We start from the raw sequence: 23,926 nt of genomic DNA, 5'->3' as shown, positions 1-23,926 counted from the left end.
GAAAAGGAGGAAAAGGAAAAAAGAGATAGTTCGAGTTAATGCTGAGGTGGAACCTGATCCATATATCCACACGTGCCAACTGTAATCCCTATATGGGCTACTCCCATTCATTCATGACCAAGTCGGCAATAACAGCTGTAAAGACAATTATCCTCACGTGTCTATGTATCTCCAACCCGATTTTATTTTCTTTAATTTCGGGGATTAAGCACCCATTTAATTGCCTATTCCCACCCACGATTGACTACTTCCCATTCTGGTGATCTCCTATTTATTTTCTTTAAAAATTAAAGGGCTTTAATCGGCATCGTTAAAAGAAAGAATAGATTTTTAGGCTCTTCCGTTAAGAGTTTATAATTTGCTCATATATTTATTTATTTACCGGCTGTAACCGGTAATATGGAATCGCCAATGCGTATAGAGAGAGAGAGAGAGAAGGGTCGGGTAGAGTTGTGGTAAACTAAAAGGGTAGACCTCATTGATGAAGATGATGGTGATGCGGATGATTAAATCTCAGCCGTCCATTCCAGCCCATTTACGTAGTCCCATGTTAGCAAGTCCGCCTCTTCGTTCTTATCCTCACCACCACCTTCCTAATTTTCTTGTACAAAACCATACTTTCCACTCAAATTTTCTCGAGAAAATTCTATATAATTCCTCTCTCCATCCGTATTCCATTTCCCTTGCATAAAACACATTCATGGTCATGGAGTACATGCTCCTCGTCTGCAACACCCACCGATGATATCACCACCATCCCGAAAACTCTTTTAATACTTCCAGTTTCAGATTTCTTGGCCCAATTATTATGCTGTCCAGATCTTGCTTCAATCTGCTCAATCTTGAATATTACTCTGGGGTCGATCGGACTCGGATTCCCAGAGTCATGACTATGCCGGGCATACTCTCGGATTTCGACAGTAATGGCGACGCCGCCGAGTCCGACGCCGTTTCGGTCGGCCAAGAACGCAGAATCATCGTCGCCAACCAGCTCCCGGTGAAGGCTTACCGAGACGCGGCCTCCAAGAAATGGTGCTTCGATTGGGACAAAGACGCCTTGGTTCTACAGCTTAAAGACGGGTTCCCGGCCGACGTCGAGGTGATCTACATCGGCTGCCTGAAGGCGGAGATCGACGCCGGCGATCAAGATGAGGTCTCTCAGCTTCTGCTCGAGAAATTCCGGTGTGTTCCGACGTTTCTCTGCGCCGACATCCAGAACAAGTTCTATCACGGCTTCTGTAAACACTATCTCTGGCCTCTGTTTCACTATATGTTGCCCGTGACGCCGAGCCACGGGGCTCGGTTCGATCGGAGTCTATGGCAGGCCTACGTTTCTGCAAACAAGGTTTTTGCAGATACGATAATGGAGGTGATAAACCCAGATGAGGATTACATCTGGATTCACGATTATCACCTCATGGTTTTGCCTACTTTCTTGAGAAAGAGGTTTCACAGGGTAAAGCTCGGATTTTTCTTGCATAGTCCTTTTCCATCGTCTGAAATTTACCGGACATTACCGGTCCGGGACGAGATTCTGAGGGCCTTCTTGAATTGTGATCTTGTTGGGTTCCATACTTTCGATTATGCGAGGCATTTCTTGTCTTGTTGCAGTAGAATGTTGGGTTTGGATTACCAATCTAAAAGGGGGTACATTGGGCTGGAGTATTATGGTAGAACAGTGAGTATTAAGATCCTTCCCGTTGGGATTCATATGGACCAGATTGAATCTGTGATGGCCCTTTCGGAGACGGAGAAAAAGGTCCAAGAATTGCAGGCGCAGTTTGGGGGGAAGATTGTGATGTTGGGTGTAGATGACATGGATATGTTTAAGGGCATTAGTTTGAAGTTCTTGGCAATGGGGCATCTCTTGGCACAACACCCTGAATTGAGGGGAAGAGTGGTTTTGGTTCAGATCATGAACCCGGCAAGGAGCCGGGGGAAGGATATTCAAGAGGTTCAGAATGAGATTAGCAGTGTTGCCAATGAGGTTAATTTGAAGTATGGCAAGCCCGGTTATGAGCCGATTGTGTTTGTTAATGGCCCGGTTTCGACCCAAGACAAAGTTGCTTACTATGCCATTTCGGAGTGTTGTGTTGTCAATGCAGTGAGGGATGGTATGAATTTGGTGCCTTACAAGTACACGGTGTCTAGGCAAGGCACCCCTGATTTGCACAAGGCCTTGGGGCTTGAAGGGTCTGCTATACCGAGGAAGAGTGTGATTATTGTCTCAGAATTCATCGGTTGCTCACCATCGCTCAGTGGGGCTATCCGGGTTAATCCATGGAACATTGATTCTGTCTCTGAAGCCATGAATTTGGCAATCACAATGCCAGAGGGAGAGAAACAATTGCGCCATGAGAAGCACTACAAGTATATTAGCTCTCATGATGTTGCTTACTGGGCTAGGAGTTTCGACCAAGATCTCGAGAGAGCCTGTAGAGATCACTACCAGAAGAGGTGTTGGGGCATTGGTTTTGGCTTAGGATTTCGGGTCGTCGCTTTGGGTCCTAATTTCAGAAAGCTTGCTGTGGAGCACATTGTCTCCGCTTATAATCAGACCAACAGCCGGCTAATTTTGTTGGACTATGATGGCACCATGATGCCACAAGGTTCTGTGGACAAATCTCCAAGCGATGAGATTATTCAAGTTTTAAATGGGTTATGCAATGATCCAAAGAATGTCGTTTTTATTGTAAGTGGCAGGGGGAAGGATTCACTAAGCAGGTGGTTCTCTCCATGTGAGAAACTTGGTTTATCTGCAGAACACGGCTACTTCACTAGGTAATTTTACCTCCTATGATCGATTAATCGTAATCTAGGATCAAGTATTATTACCTTTCAATTCATCATCTTCCATCCTTTTGAGTTGGTTGTAATCTTTTCATTTAGGTGGAGCAAGGATTCTCCTTGGGAGTCCTGCATGTTGGCAATGGACTTCGACTGGAAGAAGATTGCGCTGCCCGTGATGGAGCATTACACAGAGGCCACAGATGGATCATCTATAGAACAGAAGGAAAGTGCCCTTGTGTGGCATCATCAAGAAGCTGATCCAGACTTCGGCTCATGGCAGGCGAAAGAGCTTCTCGATCATCTTGAGAGTGTTCTTGCCAATGAGCCTGTGGTCGTTAAAAGAGGTCAACACATAGTTGAAGTGAAGCCACAGGTAAAAAGAATACAAACCAATTTTTCTCAGAAAGAAACTTCAATTTCATCATATTTATGATACATTCATGATCTTGAAATTTGGTTTTGAGACTTAAATTAGATGGTGATCACCTACTTGGTGAATTGCAGGGCGTAAGCAAAGGAGTTGTTGTGGAAAATCTCATGGCGTCAATGAGGACTAGGGGGAAGCCTCCAGATTTTGTTTTGTGTGTAGGCGATGATCGTTCAGATGAAGATATGTTCGAGACCATCGCAAGATCAGTTGCTAACCCCTCCTTGCCTGCCATAGCAGAAGTTTTTGCCTGCACTGTCGGTCAGAAACCGAGTATGGCCAAATACTATCTTGATGATACATCTGAAGTAATCAAGATGCTTCAGGGCCTTGCATCAGCATCCGGGCTGCTCGAAAAATCTGCAATTTCGCAAGTCTCCTTTGAGGGGTATTCTCTCTGAAATTTGCCGTTGTAGGTACAACAATTGCATAATGTTCAAATGGGCTGGAGCAACATGGAGCTAGGGAGAAAGACAGCATTGTACAGCAAATAGTTACATTTACAGGTCATCTGAAATCAGTTTGGATAATTACAGGATTAGTTGATCCAAGTTTTCTATAGTTCCCATTTATAAGTAGTCGTCTTTGTATGACCTCAAGGATTGATTTATCTCTTTCTTTTATTATTTTGTCTATATTACATGCCCTTAACTACTGCTGATAGTTGTAAATCTTCACAGGAAACATTTGTCTTGTAAAGTTGTAAATCTTCAAGTAAGTTGGTTTTATGGGTGCAAACAAATGGAGGAGGACAATACCATTAATTCAATTCGGAACTCCGGTTTTTAAGGAGGGAAAAAAAAAAAAAAAAAAAAACGAATGTTGCTTTACGCAAGCAAAAAAGGGTTATGGTCCTATTTTTCAATGATTAATTGCCTGAAGATGGCGGTCCAGTGGATCTCTCTCCTTGTTATTGCTAGCCCTGTCTCTATTCAGCTCTGATCAGGGGATTTTCCTCCATATCTGTTGATGGCAAGCAAATTATTCGGCAGCACATGGAACTTGTGTTGGGCTGTCTCGGTTTTGAAATGGACTGGAATGAATCCAGTCCATAACAATGCTCCATTAGGTCCTCGTGCTAAGTTCAGTTCATGTGATTTGAATTTGATAAAATATAGAAAGAAATCCAGGACTCAGGAGAATTGGAGAGATCCAAGACAGGATTAAAAAGGGACCGATTGCATAATGTTTTTGTATTGTGTGATCTGCCACTTTGCCAATTCAATAATAGTTACGATGTTCCCAAAACATGTAAAACATAAAACAAAATCAAATTTAGATATAACAAAATTGAGCCAAATTGAAAATTTAAAAAATCAATTGAATCAAAACAATCTAAATAACTGAAATTGATCAAAATAGTTGATACTCAAAATAACTAATATTAAGAAAGTTTATAAGAATTTAAGATATTTTAGTAAGTGTAACTATTTTCACGTATATCAACTTAGCTTTATTTTAGTAATAATTTCATAAATGATCTAAAATTTAGTGATATTGTTTGAAAAAAAAAAAACATAATTTTGGTCAACTCAATTTTATTCAATTAAAAGTCAAAATACTAATACCAAATATAAAAATTGTTTTTTATGTCAAAATCTAATTGAAGCAAATTTAATCCGATTAATCAAAATCAATTAATTTAGAATTTTACTTAAAATAATACACACCCCTACAAATACATAGTTGTTAACATATTGGGTTAATTAGAACTTTATAATAACTTAAATTTAAATTAAGTCTATAAAATTATATATTCATAATTAGATAATCTGAAAAATAGGGTGTCGATTACGGCAGGCTTTAGTCACTTGGCCTCAGTTCAGTCGCCATCCTCGTTAATTTCCACGAGCAAATGGGGCCCAATGGTAAATTTTTCCCATTAAAACAGCCACTGCCCACATGCTTCCAATTCATGTCACATTTTCTTCGGTCAACATGTGTTGACTATTTTGAGTGTTTCTTGGGCTTCGTTTTCCTTTTCCTCCCTGTGAGATTATAAAAATCACTGATTATTCATTCTCACTATAGCAAGCAAACCCCAAATCAGACACTCACATGCGAGGAATGTCTCGAGATTCTTTCTGGGTTCTCATCAATCTGTAGGGTTTTTCTTGTTAGATCAGTCACCATTTCCCCTATTTAGGAGAGAAACTGCCAGTTCAATCGGCTTCCAGAGCCCAAATCTGATATCACTTTGAAAGAATGTCTTAGAATCTTAAAGGGTTCTGAAGTTTTAGGTCTTTAATTGGTAGATCAGTCACTATCAGTTCAATTGGCCAGTGTTGGGACTGGCATATGGAACTGAAGAAAGAGAAGCTTGTAAGGTATGCATTTCTTGCTTATCTGCTGTTTTACTTCATTTGTTTTCACCATTTCGTCTTTTTCCAGTTTTCTGCTTTGGAGATTGATGAGAAAATATAGGAGAACGAACAAGAAGTAGAAGTTTTGGGTTTTGTGGAATTCATCCAAAAGGATCTGAGAAAAGGACAAAATGGACTTGATTGTGCTGTAGGGTGTTAAGAGACACAACCAGCTAGTGATTCCCAGTGTTCAGTCCTTTTATCTACCTTCATTGTCTCCGCGACTGAAATTGGTAAACCTATGTTTGCTTGGGATACAATTTGGGCAAACATTGGAATTGAACTACTGAACCTAGACGCATCTTTGTATGGGGCTAAATTAACTGCAAGGATCCCTACAATTTAGCATATTGAAAATATTTTGTTAGTTATCCTTTCTTTTCTTGTTTCCTTTACAATTTAAACCAAGGTTTGATGTAAACTAACCTACATTTCACGAATGAGATTCATTATCCCCAGTCACTGGAGGGGGTGGATGTTGTAATTTTAAGCTGACTTTCATTACCACAATGCAGGTTCTATTCTGATGGGAAAGAGCAAAGCAATTTGTTATGGGGAAGAGCTGACCCCTCATACCTAGAAAAGTCATCGTCTGGGTATAGGGTTTCGTCCTCCTTGCTGAAAAATGATGCTGGATTTGTGGGTAGAAGTAAAATGGGCGAACCACTTAAATTTGGGAGGTCTAAGGCATTTCTGCAGGAGCCTGAGCCATGGAATAAGCAAATACTTGATCCGGGTAGTGAGATAGTGTTGCAATGGAACCGGGTTTTCATAGTTTCAAGTTTGGTTGCGCTTTTTATTGACCCACTATACTTTTACCTGCCCGGTGTAAGAGGGACTAAGGACTCTCAGTGTGTGAAGACTGACTTGAATTTAAGAATTGTGGTTACCTGTTTCCGGACAGTAGCAGATTGTTTCTATTTTCTGCATATGATTATTAAATTTAGAACGGCTTATATTGCACCAAGCTCTCGGGTATTTGGGAGAGGTGAGCTTGTCATGGACCCCAAGAAGATTGCTCAAAGATACCTGAGATCTGACTTCTTCATTGATCTGATTGCGACTCTGCCACTACCTCAGGTGCTTTTTCTTCTGTTGCTAATATTTGACTCATACCACTACATATGAAGTCAGTCTTATTGAGTTGGTGTTAATGAATGTACTGCAAATAATATTTCTCATTGCATCTGATAGTGGTACTGGTGCCTTAAGTCATATGCAAGGGAAAGAAAAGAAGTTTGATTTAGGTCTCTCTGGAATTGTGTATATATGTATATATGTACATGTGTACATATATGTATGTACGTGTATGTTTATTTTTGTTATATGTGACGTATGTAACTGTGCTTTGGGTGCGACCAAGTTGCTTAGGTTTTTGAAAATGTATCTTCTATAGCAGCTTAGTTAGTAAGATGGATGATGGATGGATCTTAAATTCACGTCTCACTTGTGGAGCTAATCACCCAACTGAAGAATGAGAACCAGAGTAGTAAGATGGATCATAGATATGCTTTAACCATGCTAGGTAACCATAATAGCTCTTTGAGCTTAGTCTCTTGGTTCTAAATTATTCCCCTATACCTTGAGCGTAGTTTTCTTCCTGCATAATGAGGTGAGCTATCCTGCCTCATTGAATAACTTATAGAAATACTCCTTTGATCTCTCCTTGATTGTTGTCTTGTTTACTAGTACTTCTTGATTTTCATCTTCTATGTATTTCATTTGGCATGAATCCTATTTTTTTTTTTTTCTATCTCTTACTTTAGTTAGCATTTATATATATTATATATATATATATCTTTCCCTATCTTTTTGTATCAGATTGTTGGTATAAATTTTTATAAACTTTTGAATTTGCATCACGAACTGCATTTTTATTTTTATTTTGTCACTGTTCCCAAACTACACCTCTAACCTCTTTAGGTTTTCTTCATTACAAAATCTATAAAAGTCTTGGCAAGCTCTCTTAGTTTGATCTTTTCTTGTACCTCTTTTTTTTTACCATCAAGACATTTTTTTGATGTGGGGCTTTAACCTTTAACTCTCCTAGAACCATTTTTGTTGTATTTCAAATAGCAATAGCCATTTCAATCCAATTTGGTTTGATTCTCATATTACAATCCAATCTCTTTTATAACATACCTTTTCCTTGAAATTTTCACCTTTTAAATTCCACCATATGAATCTTGGGGTTCATTTTGTATAATTTTTTCTCTCGATATGATTTCATCGAGCCAACGCTTTATGTCAAGGAAAAGGTATGTTAGGTATTCTCTCAATATAATTGTATAATCCTTGCGTTGGCTCGATGAAATCATATGCTGTGGCAAAATCCAAAGCTTTATGTCAATAGCCTAGTGCTATTACAGTAAATAACAAGAATTCATTCTCTCTAATTCTCTTTGTCTTTTCTCTCTCTTGGTTCTTTCTCTCTATTCTTCCTGTTCTGTCTGTTTCTCTCTCTTTCTCTTTCTGTTCTTTTTGTTCTTTCTCTCTTTCTCAATTACTCTCTCTCTCTCAATTTCTTCCTAAAACACCTAAGAAATCCTAGGTCAAGTCTAGGAACCTGACACTTTAACCTCATTATTTCTTTCTCCAAATCCCTATCTTCCATGTACATCTCTATGCCTATTCCCTTCTTTACCCACATGACAATTTACATCACCTCCTATAATTATCTTCCCTACTCTAGGTATATTTTGTGCTACCCCCCTAAATCCGAAAATTTTGTCTTTATCTTCTCTTCTAACCCAACTTATAGTGCCTATATACTAACAATATTCATAGTCTCTTCTTCTATAACAACTTTAGTTGCAATAATCCTATCTCCTATTCTCTTCACCTACTACCCCATCCTTTAAAGTCTTATCCATAAGAATTCCCATTCCATTCTTAGCCTGATGCTTCCTTGAATGCCAAAGTTTATATACAGATTATTTCAACATTTTAGCCTTCTCTCCAATCCATGTTGTCTCTTAGAGGCACATAATATTAAATTTTCTCCTAATAATCACATCCACCACTTTCATAGATTCTCCTGTCAAAGTCTTGATATTCCATGAGCCAAATTCTTAATATATGATCCCAGACTAACTTCTTTACTAGCTCTGTCCATGAAAATGCAAGAACACTTGCAGATTTGACACTATAACTAGACGCCTATGCAGTGGTAGTTCATTTTTCACTACACTCAAGTAGTGTGGTGAGTAGCTATGAAGGTTACACCCCAAAATTTTTTTATTTGTCTAGAATTCGTGTTTGATACTGGAGACGTTTGGACAGAAAACTTGTATCTCTATTAATTGGATCAGACAAATATATATGTTACAAACTGGAAACTGCTCCCTAAGGAGTCAGTTATGCACGAGAAACTGTCACTTAGGGACAAAAATTGTACACTTAAATTACAAAACTGAAGAATTAAATGCTGATTTTCTACACTCCCCCTCAAGCTGGGCTATAAATGTTAAGTAAGCACAGCTTGGATCTCATATCTTCAAACTTAGTCTTTGGTAGAGCCTTGGTTTGAATGTCCACAATCTGTAGAGCAATAGGTATGTAGGAAATATTGACTGTTCCACCTTCAATTTTTTCCTTTATGAAGTGTCTATCTATCTCCACATGTTTAGTCTGATCATGATAAACTGGGTTTTTAGCTATGCTTATAGTAGCTTGATTGTCACACAACATGTTAATAGGATCATCTATTGCAATTTGGAGTTCAAGGAGTAACCTTTTTAACCACATTCATTCGCATATTCCATGAGCTATAGCTTAGAATTCAGTTTTAGCACTACTTCGAGCCACAACCATTTGCTTCTTGCTACGCCAGGTAACCAAGTTCCCCCACAAATAAGTATAATATCCAGAGTTTAACCTACAGTCAATAGTAGAGCCAACCCAATCTGCATTAGTGAATACCTCAATATTCCTCTTCTTAGGCTTCTTAAAGTATAGACCTTCCCCAGGAGTTTTCTTTAGGTATCTCAAAGTGTGATACAATCAATCCAAGTGTTCTTCGGTGGGACTATTCATAAATTGATTGGTTACACTTACTACAAAGTCAATATCAGGTCTTGTGTGTGAGAGTTAGATAAGTCTTCTAACCAGTCTCTGATATCTTTCTTTGTTAGCTAGAGTACTCTTCCTTTTTTCTCTATCTCTAGTGACAATCTCCATTGGAGTATCTGTAGGTTGGCATCCAAGCTCTCTTTAAGTAAATCTAGAACATACTTGCGTTGAGAAACCAAAATACCTATTTTAGATCTTGCAATTTCCATTCTGAGAAAATATTTTAGATTCCCCAAGTCTTGACTTCAAATTCATGTGCAAGAAACCTCTTGAGTTTTCCAATCTCCTTTTTGTGATCTCCTATTAGGATTATGTCATGACCCCAAGGGCATATTAGTAATAATAGATTACATGTATTTTTTCCTTTGTTGTACTTTAGGCTACTGTAGTATTGTACCTTCAGTTTGTTACTATCTGAAAGGATATAACAGCCTATAAATAGGCCAAAGTAGGAGAGAATAAGGCATTGATGAATGAATTGAATTTTGTTTCCCTCTCAAATTCTCTCTCCCTCTCTGTTTACTCTAAATTCTCCCTCATTTCTTCTGATTTCTCCCTCCCTTCTACTCTCTCATTCTCAATTTCTTCCATGATTTCATTCTAAACCCTAGGAGTGTGACAAATAATGTCATCCACATACACAATAATAATGGATATCCTTCCACCAGGAGAATTTTTTATAAATAAAGTATGATCAGACTGGCATTGTGAATGACCAAACTTCCTCACCGCCTTAGTGAACCTGTCAAACTAGGCTCTAGGAGATTGTTTAAAACTATAAAGAGATTTCTTCAACTTACAAATTTTGTTTAGGTTTGTCTGATTCTCAAGACCTGTAGGAATCTTCATGTATACCTCATCTTCTAGATCTCCATTGAGAAAGGCATTCTTGATGTCTAGTTGATATGGTTTCCAATCATGATTCACTACAGGAGACAAAAGTATCTGAATAGTGTTTAATTCGGCAACAGGAGCAAAGATCTCTTGATAGTCAATGCCATAAGCCTATGTAAAACCCTTAGCAAATAAGCGGGCCTTGAACCTTTTGATATTTCCACCTGCTTTGTGCTTAATAGTGAAAATCCATTTACATCCAACTGGATTCTTTTCTGGGGCAGGTTGACCACATCCCAAGTTCCATTCTTTTCAAATTCTCTAATCTCTTCATTTACAGCTTGATTTGATTCAGGTATTTGTAGAGCTTCTTGAATATTGTTGGGAATTTGAATATCTGAGATATTAGTGGTAAAAGCACGGTATTCTGGAGACAATTTCTTGTAAGATAAGAAGTTATAGATGGGGTACTTTGAGCAAGACCTTACACCTTTTCTTTGGGCAATTGGCAGATCAAGATTATCCAAATTCACCCCTTCAGAATTAGAAACAGTTTTACCTTGCTGTGTCTCTTTTGGAGAATTTGGAGGAATCAAGACTGGAATTTGTTGGAACCAGGACTGGAATCAGGAATGCTCTAATACCATGTAGATGTTTGGACAGAAAACTTGTCTCTATTAATCGGATCAGACAAATATTTATGTTGCAAACTGGAAACTGCCCCTAAGGAGTCTGTTATGCCCGAGAAACTGTCACTTAGGAACAAAAACTGTAGACTTAAGTTACAAAACTGAATAGTTAAATGCCGATTTTATACAGATACAAGAAATTTGCCCCGACTATCAGTTTCATTATGTATACAATTAGATATAATTAAACTGAACTAGTAATAATAGGCTGATGTATTGTTAGTATGCAGACCAAGAACCCCAAAGTTGGGGTAGTAAAATAATGATTATCCAATTTGTTACTGTTTTTCTCTTTAACTTCCATTGATACAACATAAAGCATGAAAAAATATTCAAGAACTTTGCTAGAGTAGAAGTCTTAAGTACTGTAAATTTCTTCTCTGTGAGAAGAAAAATTAAATGTGCACAAATGAATAGAGGAGAATCCCAGATAAACTTCTTTCCTCAGTGTCAAAATATTCTTCCTTAGTTTATTTGTTCCTTTCGTGAATGAGATTTGATATGTGACACTTTGTTTGATCCTTTTCCAGTATAAGGTCTATCTCCATCTTTCTTGTCATATTTAGCCATTGGCAGTCTCTTTGAAAGTAAACAAAGGGAAGAAAGGGAAACATTGTTAATTGGAGAGCTTCTGTGCAGATAGTTATCTGGTTCATTATACCAGCTACAAGGAGTCCTCGAGCTGATCATAACAACAACACTCTTGCGCTTATTGTTCTATTCCAGTATGTCCCCAGGTTATATCTGATTTTCCCATTAAGTTCACAGATGATTAAAGCAACTGGAGTTGTCACAAAAACTGCTTGGGCAGGGGCTGCATATAATCTGCTATTGTACATGCTGGCTAGCCACGTATGTAGTTTCTAACCCCTCATCTTCATTTTAAATTGTCACCAACTTTAATTTTTAAATACAAAACCCTACTTAGATTGGATCACCTGCTGATTGATTCTTCTTCTTCTTCCACTTTGATCTGTTAGGTTTTAGGGGCATCATGGTATTTGCTGTCAGTTGACCGGTATACATCGTGCTGGAAATCAATATGCAAACAGGAATCTGGCCCTCCAAAATGCTTACTTCACTATTTGGATTGTGAGACTTCTAATGATGTTGATCGCAGGAGCTGGACAAATGTTACTTTTATGTTTAAGAATTGCGACCCTTACAATGATAATATTACGTTTGCCTATGGCATATTTGAAAAAGCAGTGAAAGGAGATGTTGTCTCCTCAAATTTTATTGAGAAGTACTTTTATTGCTTGTGGTGGGGCCTACAGAACTTAAGGTACGTATCTCCCCAATTTAAATAATTGAAAAAAAAAAGGTTTTCATCCACTTATATTGCTTTAAAAGCTGTTCTTGCCATGATTAGATAAATTGTGATGCCAAATGACACGCCAAGCCTTATTCCCAACAGTGAGGTTGGCTCCCTGGATGCTAGCTTGGCAAATACCTCTATCTATAACCATATTCTATAAGCCTGTTATAACCCATGTCATGCCTAAGAATTTTCCACCAAACTCTTTTGGTTCTTCTTCTACCTCTTTCGCTACCAGCTTCTTTCATTCCATCTATGTTTCTCATAGGAGCATTTATTGGTCTTTTTCTTATCTTGCATGACCAGATTATCTTATGTAGCGTATCACATTTCTTATCCTCAATAGAAGCCACTATGATCTTATTAGTTAATATGTATGACTGCATCCTACTTTTGTCTTTTCTTCTTTGAGGCAAATGTCAAATGCAATAATATCAAATAATTTGGTTAACCATCAAAATATAAATCTTCAAATTGCTGTAAGAGTTGATCTTGCCATAATTAGATTAATGATGATGTTAAATGCAATAATATTGAATAAATTTAGTTAATAGTGATAACAACAATAAAATTTGTTATTTAGGTGTTGTAGACTGTAGAATAAACAAGTTTAAAGGGAGACTTTTTTATTCTAGTCTCAAGGCCACATTGTAATATTTAGAACTGTTAATTGATAGCTATATGTTCTTTTTGTTTTATTTTCAGTTCGTATGGCCAGAACTTATCAACAAGCACATTTATTGGGGAGACAATGTTTGCCATCCTGATTGCCATCTTGGGTCTTGTTTTGTTTGCACACCTGATAGGGAACATGCAGGTATTTTTATGCTTCCTAATTCCTTTCATCCAAATTTGAAAACTTCCATTCTGTTGGTAAAGATATAAACAGAACTCCTTGTTTTTATTATTTTTGTGAATATTAGGGATGGCTTCCGTCTGCTGGAAATTAATTTACATTGTTTTTTTTTTTTTCCCCAAATCTATTTTTTACTTTGATGAAGCAAAAAGACTGAATATAGATTATGTAAATATGATATATTGCATCATTCTTAAGGGAGTGGTTTACATTTTATGCCATTGATAAATGTGATTTGGCCATAGCTACAGCATCATAACATATGCAATGTTAAATAGAATTTGGATGTCTCTTCTATATCTTTTCATGAACGTTAGGATTTTCCTTTTGGGCCACAACTCAATGGGCATTGATATGTTTAAGCATAAAAAAACCCTAATTGAACCGATGACTATGTTGATTCAGAGAAAATTTAAGCAGAAGCTAGTGTGGCAAAAGACTAAATGTCTTTCATTTTCTTTTTTGTTTTTTGGGTGGACGGATTGGTATGCTAAAAACTAAGATGTAAATGTAACATTATTCTTTTGCCTTTATTAGATAACTCAAATTCTAACCAACTAAAGATAAAGTTTCCATGAAAATTCAATCTCATATTGGATAGGATAGAGATAGGGGATTCAATCATATTGGGATAGTTTCCCCCCCCAAAAAAATAAATAAATAAATAAATAAATAAAATAAAAAAATACACATAATAAGTATGGATAAGTGTGTGCCACAGTTCAGGTGTTATCTGAGTGATGGAATAGCCAGGTTATTTGGAGAAATGAGGATTGCAAGGGTATATGGTTTTGTACATCCAAAAACTATATCATGAGCAGATTTGCAGTTTTTCCATTCAAAGTTGTACCTTTATTGATTGAGTGGTTCTGGTTAATAACCCCAATGTTCTGTCAGTCTGTTAGTGGTAACTTAAGATCCCTATTGTCATGTACCTAGGGCTAAGAAGAGTTGTACCATGGCTGTTAGGCTGGGGGGGGGGGGGGGTGTACCTTGGTAGTTATAACAAAATTGTTCTAGAAGGTAGAGATGGCCAGGTCATTGTACGGAGAGAATCATTTAGTTGCTGCTGTAATCAATATATAAGGCCTGATTCAGCCTTATCCAAATCAATGAAAATATCAATAGAAAACTTTCCAGAATTTCTCCCAAACATTCTCTCTCTCTTGATCTTTCTCCTTCTCACTCTTTCCGTTCTTCTAATTCTCCCTATACCTCTCAATTTCCCCCTTAATTTCTTATCGAAATTCTCACTAAAGCAGTGAGAATTCATTGCCAGACTTGGAGGTCTGATACCTATTTATAGAAGTGGTGAACACACGGTTATGTCCTAAATCTATTAATGGGCGATTATGGTGGTAATAACACTATGCTCGCAGGATTGTGGGTGTAATTACACCATGCTTGTGGGATGTGGTTGACAATTCCCGCTTATGATTGGTTGAGATCAAGTTCCTTTAGAGAGGAATAGGCCCTTGACAAAATTCATAGCTCTAGCCTGTGATGTTGGAGATCCACTTTGAAAAACTTTTCAAGATAAAGACACATTTGGAGACCTTGTATCTGCATTATTGAGGGGATACGTGCTAGATACTCAGGCAGAGAGTTCTGTGGGTTGGGCCATGGACATGATACAAGGTTAGTCAACTCTTGATCTCCACAGAGAGAGAATGTGGAGATGCAACATGTCACTTCATGAGATTGGCACTTGGAGAAACATAATGCAGAACTCAATTCCTAAAGGGGGAGAATATGGAGAGCTTAATCCCTCAATAAGAGAGATTATAGAGATTCATGTATGACCTCTCAAGTTTGACACTCGGTGACAGCTTGATCCCCAAAGAGAGATATGGATTAGAGAACTTGTGTACTCTATCCCTAGAGGCATGGATTGGAGCCACTTTAGTAGATTGGCAGTTGGATAAACATGGTGACATCTCCAGAGGGACATTATGGAAATTTGGCTGCTTGATGTTAAACTGATCTGGCATGCCACTTTATTATATTTAATATGCATACCTACATATTAATTTGAGAATTGAGGTTGACAGGGGGCCTTCCTGTGCATAGTTTGGATGATGTGTCTATAGTTATCATTTCACATATGAGAGGTGCAATATTAATCAGAACCACTTGATATTGATGAAAGAAAAGTATGTTTCCGAAAGCTTCATAAAAGATCAACTCCATAAGAGAGACATTTTAGATCTTGGATTTTGATTGTTCTATTTTGTAACTTAACTGCTCTATGGTCTTTTTTATTAATTAATTGCTTTATCAATTGCATGTACATCTGTATGGCCAACTTATGGCATGTTTTCTTTCCTTTTTTTTTTTTTTTTTTTTGGTTAAGAGAACTTGTGGCATATTAAGACTGTAGTTTAATTGCTTGCACTGAATCTAAGTTGGAATGCTACTTCTTTCTGTAATGCTGGAGCTAATCTATCATTTATTATCTGAATGGGAAATGCTATACCCACAAACAAGTTTGACAAACAACTCTCACAAACTGACGTGGCACACAAATTCATAATAGTCTTGTCTAAAATTAACAATAAATCTACTCACTACTATGAACTATTGTTAATTATGGATAGAACTATTATGAATTTGTTGGTACTACATTAGTTTGTGATGATTGTTTGTAAACATCGTTTGTGGGGATAGCGTTTCCCTATCTGAATTATCTAAGGTTTGCAGCTTTGGTAGCAATGGTAAGCTTGTGTACAAACACAAACACACACACACACCCCCCCCCCAAAAAAAAAAAAAAACTTGCAAAGTGGGGAATCTTGTTCACCCGGGGCACCCTTTTATTCGGCTACCATGCATTAAACTGGACAGATAATCTGGGCCAACAGCACTACAGGCAAGCAGAGGTGGACCTGTGAGGCCCTCTCCTCAATTATTCTTAATTAATCCATTAAATAATGATTTTTCCCCACTAATTAACCTCGGAATTTCTTCTTGAATCCTTTGTCTCATTACCATATCTGAATCGGGTATCATCATCCACAGATGATGGCACAACGGAATGCATAGATCCCACTCATGGTCACAGCCATCGGCCATTGACTTGTACTCGAGACAGGGTGGACTACCAATCAAGTTAATTAGGGTAGTGGGCAATACTAAGTCTTATTTGAGTGCCCTCATGTGTTCCTTGGGCCTCTTAAGTCTCATCATCATTAGACATGTCCTTTCAGATTACTGACTCCAAATTGTCTACAGTTTCATCCAACTAGACAGCCATGTGCTTGGACCATTGTTGACAACTTTTGCTCCACTATTGACCAAACGACACCTTATCCTTTGCATGTAAACTATCAATCCTATCCGCCCAACGGTCAATAGTCTGAATGCCTATCGTTAGCTCCTTGATCGACCAACCCTTGGAGACTGTCAATAGTCAGTGGCTTTGCACCACTAGCTGTTGATCGATGAGTGTAAATTGTTGACAGTTGGTAGCCTGACCAGGCTAATAACTGTCAGCCCCTTTGATGCATATGTTGAGAGTCTTATATGGATTGTCACCAATTCCCTTATTGATTGTTGATCTTTCTCCTTGAACTGATGACAGTTTAAGATTCCTGGGGCTGTTCACTCACCGACGGTTGACAGAAATCATTATCTTGTCCGCAGTTTATTGGTTGCAGAGACTGCCACTTTATTGTCTTTGCTTTGTTTTTAGTTGATTTGAAGCCCTCTTACCCTAGACTTAATTTGTACATATTTTCCCTTGTCTCCTATGTCTCATATGCTTATGATTTGGTCCTCCTTGGTGGTCAATGGTTGTTAAAACCAATGCAAGGGCATATTAAAAAATTTTACCCAGTTGGACCACCAATTAGATTACAAAGGAGGACTAAACGTCATTGTTCCTCCTATGAACTATCAAAAATTTCCCTTCCCTGACCAGCCAAATGTCCTTGCTATCTGGTACTGCCACTTAGGCAAAACTACTGACAGTTTTGACCAACTTGCATACATGACCAATTTCTCACTTAATTATGCCACATTATCATTTATTCTCAATAATTAAGGCCTAATTTTGGGTAATTCTGGCTAGTTCTGTAATGAGTGCCTCTGCTGCAGTGGCAGTGCTGCCTCTTTTCTGGCCTCCCATTTCTTTAGGCCATTTCTTTAGGATCTTTTGTTTTTCCTTTTTATTTTTTTTTTCTGTTGTGTGCTTTTTTCTTTTTCTTTTTGTTAAGTAAAAGTGCTTTTTCTGTTGTGTTTCATTCCCCCCTTTTCTGTTCTTGTATTGGGACTGCACCACGTTGATACGTATTTTGTGAATCTATGTTAATTGTTTAAAAAAAGATTACAGTATCTGGAAATCACAGTGCAAGAGTATAGGAGTTTTGATTCATAATAAAGGAAATAAAAGAACATGCAATAATTGTTCTTGGAATAGCATGTGATCTTTTTTTTTTTTTTGTCTTTTTTGTATGACTGTTCAATAGCAAATACCAAAATTTGAAGTTACAATTCCAATGAGCTATCATCTATTTACATTTAGACAAACTTTTTGGCATTAAAAAATGCATTACCTATCCTTTTGATTCTTAATCCTTGTATTTTAACTTGTGATTTTAAGGTTTAGCTGTCTATATTTAAATTTAGACTTAAAACTTTTTGGCATTAAAAAATGCATTATCTATTCTTTTGATTCTTCATCCTTGTATTTCAACTTGTGATTAAGGTTTAGCTGTCTATGTCATAGGTCTTTTTTTTGTCACTGATCAACCTAAACCTAATAGCTCCCCATTCTCTCTCTCTCCCCATATATACACATGTAGACATATTTGCAATCTTTAACGGTGAGGCTTGAAGAATGGAGGCTTAAGCGAAGAGATACGGAAGAGTGGATGAGGCATCGCCAACTTCCTGAGGATCTGAGGAAACGTGTTCGACGTTTTGTTCAATATAAGTGGCTTGCAACTCGAGGAGTAAATGAAGAAGCAATTCTTTGTGGTTTACCTGCTGATCTGCGTCGTGATATCCAACAGCACCTCTGCTTGGACCTTGTTCGACGAGTATGTTTCTTGCCCAGTCTTTTTTCCATGGCTAAAAATTCATTCTATTTTTAAACTTTCCATGTTTTGGTCTAGAATGGCAAAAGGATTGTTGTTATAGCTTGGAGGCACCAGAGTGGCATAATGCTACTTCGATCTGCTTCCCATTTACTGTATTATAAACACGTTTTCATGGCTCATAGCTTTGTTTGTGTTGGGTTTGAGCATCTATGGTGTATTATTTGGTTTAAATGCACTAAGAGGTGACTGCTCATTCAGTAAGTTGAGATTTCAGTAATTAATATCTACCTGCAGAATATCCTCCTCTAAAGAGCCAGACTGTAGAGGCCTGGGATCCCCCTGCTTCGTTTGGATACAGATGAAGTTGCTGGTGCTAGACTTTGTCACTTTACCAAAATGTCCATAAACTAATATTAGCTAGACTTTGTCGCTTTACCATAGATGTCCATAAACTAATAATTAACTAGGTTCTTCACAATAACCTTCCACTCTTGGTCATTGCCAGGTTCCATTCTTCTCACAGATGGATGATCAGTTACTCGATGCAATCTGTGAGCGTCTGGTCTCCTCATTAAGCACTGAAGGCACCTATATTGTTCGTGAGGGTGACCCTGTAACGGAGATGCTTTTTATTATAAGGGGAAGACTGGAAAGTTCTACGACAAATGGAGGCCGGACTGGTTTCTTTAATTCTATTATATTGAGACCCGGTGATTTTTGTGGGGAGGAGCTACTTTCCTGGGCTTTGCTTCCAAAATCCACTATGAATGTACCCTCTTCAACTCGGACAGTTAGGGCTCTTGTTGAAGTAGAGGCATTTGCGTTGCGAGCTGAAGATCTTAAGTTTGTGGCCAATCAATTTAGACGTCTCCATAGTAAGAAACTGCAGCATACATTCCGGTTCTACTCCCACCATTGGAGGACATGGGCAGCCTGCTTCATACAGGCAGCTTGGCGACGATACAAGAGGAGGACGGCCAAAGAGCTCGCTGCAATGGAGTCTTTTGCTTTGGATGAGCAAGAAGGTAGTGAGACCGAGCAAGAGGAGCAGCAGGAATCTGATCCTGTATCCGGACCTTCGCAGGCAAAACCAAACCTTGGAGTCACTATATTGGCTTCAAGATTTGCTGCAAACACTAGAAGAGGAGCTCAGAAGATTAAAGGTGTGGGCCTCCCTAAATTACAGAAACCTGAAGAGCCTGACTTCTCTGCTGAACCAGATGATTAGTTTGTCTACACCTGCTGGAGATATGTAACAGCTTGCATTGACCATTGCAAATTTTGAATGTTCTTTCGGATACGCTCCAAAAACTGTTGCCAATGGATCCTGAAATCCTGGCTTTATGCAAGGATGTATATGTAACCCACCCCCCCCCCCCCCCCCCCCCCCCTTGCTGTCTCACGTACCATCTCACACGTGGAGGAACTGCATCTGCCTTTTGTATGTACAATCTATGTTTACCAGCAACATCAGTATCTTTACAGTCTTCTTTAGTTTGGGACAAGGCCTTCTTGTAATTAAGCCATTTGGTCATTGTGCCAGTTTATCTGTCACACCCTAATATCTGAAGGGTTTATAATCAGTCAGACAACATTTAACTTATAGAATCACATGTATTCCACTTCTGTTAAGTTCCAATCATTTGAGATGTGATTTACCCTGTATGGATAGGTGCATTAAGTGCAGAAGGCTGAAAATAAGAAGTTTCATTTAAACTGGCATCCCGGATAAGAAGTTTCATTTTCTCATTTCCGCTTATCCAAACACAGCCGGAGTTTATTGCAAGGTATTATGCCATTGAATTAACTCTTCTGTTTAAATCTAGTTTTCTGACCACAATAGAAAGATTAACAACAGGTATACACTTCTCAAATGAACCAAATACCCAAGAAAACTCTAGCTGTGAAACACCATATTGTACATATCCAAGTTAAAGTAAACTGAGCACTAAAGATGCATACAAAGGCCATTCTTCACAATCCCTTTGAGAAGCAGCCAATTAATATCCATCCAAGAATTTCCTCCCCTCTCCAGCCGATCAACTTTTCCTCATTACTGACTGTATTTGTCAATATCATAAAACTCTATGTTCTTGTACTTTTGGGATATTATTTCTGCTTGAACTTTTCTTGCTGTGTCAGTAGCACAACCAACAAGAATTAGAACAGATGTGCCGGCAAATCCCCGAAATGCAGTCAGGTGGGTAGTCTGTTCAATAACAGCAGGACCAGCAGCTAGAATTGCCAAAAATGCAGATCCCAGAACTGATATCCGACTGAGAACCTAAATAAAACCATTAACAGGGAAAAATCCGTCTCAGATCATTTTGAAGTAAACCATAATGCAATTTGTCTATAACTTGCAATATGTCATCTTTTTTATTGCAATGTCAGCAGGGAAGTGACATGCAGAGATAAGTAGCTGTGTCCAAAAATTTTATTGCAATTGAGAGCTAGAAGACAACCAAAGAAAAAACCTCTGGTTTTATTTTATTTTCTTTTCCCAGTTTTACGTTTTCTGATAAAGAAATAAGGGGAAAAAAAAGAACCAAAATTATCTCCATCAAAATCTATTCAACTTTGAGTAAATCACATTGGGAAGTGGAATTTTGAGTTCATGATTTATATCAGATGAAAACACAGTCTATTCAATTGAACCATTTGTACCAGAACAAAATTCAATCTGAACCCTCACTCAACAAGGTGGGAAAATGTGTTTTTGTAAGGGGAAAAAATAGGTTAGAAAATAGTGTCACTTTCCACAGTAAAATTTTTAGATGCTGGTAACAAGCAAATCACTGCAAAACCAAACAATTTTGCTAAAACATAAAAGCCAATTGAGAAGAGGGAGAAAGCACAGAGGCTCTAGCACCTGCCCCCTCAAAAGCTTTTGTAGTGTGTTAGATCATTTTGCAGTGAAGGTACAATCAAATTGACATGTTAAATCAAGATGAAACTCGATAAATGAACAGCCTAGAATAAAAATAATTGATGGCAAAGTGATGGGCAATTACCGTTTTAATAAATGCAGCTGTACTTTTACCCGGTCGGACTAGTGGGATCGATGCACCTTGACGCTTCAACTGCTCACTCACATCATCAGGATCCAGCTGCAGAAAAGTGTAGTAGTAGTTGAAGAAGGCTATCAGTAGAATGTTTGTGGGGAGATAGAACGAACCTACAAGGAATTTATTTGGTCAGAAAATAAATATTTCAAGCACTTTATCAACACCAAGAGGAAAAGAAAAAATAAATTCTCTCATAATATTTTTGTCTTACAATCTCTACAATCAACATTCCATCTCTTACAATTTTAAAATAACTAAAAGTAGTCTCCCCTAGAGGGAAAAAGAATGGCATTTCTGAATACATCAAAACTGCCATTTCATGCCTTCGTAAAAAATTTATACCATTGGGCTATCAAGGTAATATATTCCGTTCAATTATTGAAATTTAATGAACTTCATAAAAGCCATAACTCCTTGATTATAAAGAGAGCTACCAGCTGAATAACAGGCATTTAACTATGTTACAGACACTGTAAACTTCTACCATGAATTTACTACAGCAGTTGTTCTTACCCCCGGGGTTTAAAGCCACTGCAGCCCTTTTCAAAGCTGCTAAACCAGTGAACCGTGCTAAGGTGCCTGGAAGAGCTAAAGATGATGTAGAAAAGATAATCGGCATCACTCCTGAACTATTCACCTGCGTAACCAGATCCATTAATGTAACAGAACAAGATCACAAATATAAGACAAAATAAAAGGTTAAAATATAAACAAAAAATCCCATCCAAAATATAATAAAGAAAATAAAAAACACTAATAAAATAGTAGCATGCATAACGATTTGCAAAGAAAAAAAAACACAAAGTGAATAAGGGTGAGTCAGAGAACTACTATCCTGTAGATCACACATATGCACAGCAACAGCACAAGTCCTGTTGCACTGGGAAATAGACTCACTACCGGCTTCTCAGCTTGCTCCAAGCCTCCAAGGCCACCCAATGACAAGGGAAGAGTGAAATGATGAGTACGGAGCCATCATGAAGAGAAGTTTCACTGCTCATTCTTTTCATGTTGCACTCGGCAACAAAGGTCCCTCAAACTTTCCTTGGAAAACAGCGTGAAAAATGAGCTCCTGTCCCAGAGTTGCCTTATTTGTGTGGACAGTTGTCTTTAGTTATTTCAAGTATTTATTAATAATCTAAAAATGCGTTAAGAAGTGGTGCTAGATTGATGCTACCTTTGTCAAAGCAACAGTGAATTAGTTGACCATCTCCTTCATTTCTTGTTTTCTTGGCAAGTTTGAGTTTCATGTTTGCCAACTTGGCATTTTATGGGAGATGTCAGATTTAATGGTATGGTTTCTGGGATCATGGACAAGAAGCTGCCTATCCATGACACCGAGATTTATCTGGATGACTATTGCTTTGTATTCCATGGGAAACCAAAGAGGAGTGCCTTAGAAAACTAGAGAGTTTGGTTTTGCTTCTGAAGAGCAAAATAAGATCAACTTTATATGATTCAGAAGATGGATGCTCTTTTTTGTGTGTCCATTTTGCTTCTTGTACAGGGTTCAATCCCTTGAGGCATCTTTTTGTATATTCACTCTTTCCTTCAAAAAGAAAAGGAAAAAACAAAAAACACAAGCACTAAGTCCTATTTGAGATAATTCATGTACAGAGATCAGAATGACCATTTCTTTATGTTTACAGATAGCAGTAAATTCAATGGGAGATGCATAGGAAGCAATGGAGAGTTCAGTTCATGATGGGTAATAACCGAATAATCAAATTGTAAAAACCAAAAACTTTAGAAAAAAATAACAGAGATATAAATATATATACGGAAAGATATCTAGAATATAATTAGAAACAAAGAAATTAGGATAACAGATAATATAATAATAATAAATAAACTGATTAAAATAATTCAAAACTGAGAAATAAATGGGAGAAATAAAATGTTCTTCCTCACACTTTATTGATCCGTAGGGTGAACTATATATACACAAAATATCCTAAAACTCTCCTAAATTACATGAATAGATTACAACAAATGTAAATAACAATAGATTACAGATTAAAATAAATTTGAACTTGGATTCCCACATCTGTTTTTGAAACACTGCTTTATCCTTTCTTTCCTTTATCCTCTTAGTTTGAACTTCTCCAATCTTTTCTCAGAACAACCTCGTCTCCTTATCTACTTGTTCACAGCTTTGAATCAATTTTTCTTTTCCTTTATCTTCTCAACATTCCCCTTCAAACTAGTGAATAGATATCCACCATTCCAAGATTACTTCTAATTGATTCAAATCTTGGTTTCTACATTGCCTTAGTCAAGATGTCTGCCTCTTGAAACTCAGTAGGAACATAAGAAAAGTTTATATCTTCACTCTCTTATCTCTTGCTTGACAAACTATCGGTCAATTCTAACATTTTTCATCCGGTCATGTTGCACCAGATTATTTACAATACTTATTGTCGACTTACTATTACTATAGATCCGTTTTGGAGATGATATAGGTAAAGTTT

The 23,926-nt window shown here is 37.6% G+C and overlaps 3 protein-coding genes across 5 annotated transcripts in view; 2 read left to right on the top strand and 1 right to left on the bottom strand.

Annotated features, from left to right (window-relative positions):
• Positions 1 to 579: 579 nt before the first annotated feature.
• LOC127806109 (probable alpha,alpha-trehalose-phosphate synthase [UDP-forming] 11) lies at positions 580 to 3,852 on the top strand. Its single transcript, XM_052343139.1, has 3 exons — positions 580 to 2,781; positions 2,890 to 3,163; positions 3,295 to 3,852. The coding sequence occupies exons 1-3, from the start codon at positions 809 to 811 to the stop codon at positions 3,616 to 3,618; spliced, it is 2,571 nt and encodes an 856-aa protein (XP_052199099.1). The 5' UTR covers positions 580 to 808; the 3' UTR covers positions 3,619 to 3,852.
• Positions 3,853 to 4,826: 974 nt separating this feature from the next.
• LOC127806111 (cyclic nucleotide-gated ion channel 17-like) lies at positions 4,827 to 19,998 on the top strand. The gene is made up of 7 exons (XM_052343141.1): positions 4,827 to 5,544; positions 6,096 to 6,660; positions 11,814 to 12,026; positions 12,155 to 12,459; positions 13,198 to 13,309; positions 18,151 to 18,387; positions 18,893 to 19,998. Exons 1-7 carry the CDS (start codon positions 5,516 to 5,518, stop codon positions 19,613 to 19,615), a joined length of 2,184 nt encoding a protein of 727 aa, XP_052199101.1. The 5' UTR covers positions 4,827 to 5,515; the 3' UTR covers positions 19,616 to 19,998.
• Positions 19,758 to 23,926, bottom strand: part of LOC127806112 (preprotein translocase subunit SCY1, chloroplastic) — a 26,316-nt gene continuing 22,147 nt past the window's right edge. For 2 of the 3 annotated variants that reach the window (XM_052343142.1, XM_052343144.1), the window contains 3 exons: positions 21,969 to 22,092; positions 21,402 to 21,565; positions 19,758 to 20,671 (listed from right to left, as the gene is read on the bottom strand). In XM_052343142.1, coding sequence (XP_052199102.1) covers positions 20,441 to 20,671; positions 21,402 to 21,565; positions 21,969 to 22,092 — 519 coding nt within the window. In that variant the 3' untranslated portion in view covers positions 19,758 to 20,440. Of the gene's footprint in view, positions 20,672 to 21,401; positions 21,566 to 21,968; positions 22,093 to 22,720; positions 23,005 to 23,926 lie in introns of those variants that run through there. The other variant, XM_052343146.1, reaches the window with a different exon arrangement.

The sequence above is a fragment of the Diospyros lotus genome, chromosome 7, assembly GCF_014633365.1.
Source record: "Diospyros lotus cultivar Yz01 chromosome 7, ASM1463336v1, whole genome shotgun sequence".
In the NCBI taxonomy this organism is placed as follows: domain Eukaryota; kingdom Viridiplantae; phylum Streptophyta; class Magnoliopsida; order Ericales; family Ebenaceae; genus Diospyros; species Diospyros lotus.
The sequence above is the reverse complement of the archived record's forward strand: the minus strand, read 5'-3'. Positions and strand labels throughout refer to the sequence as shown.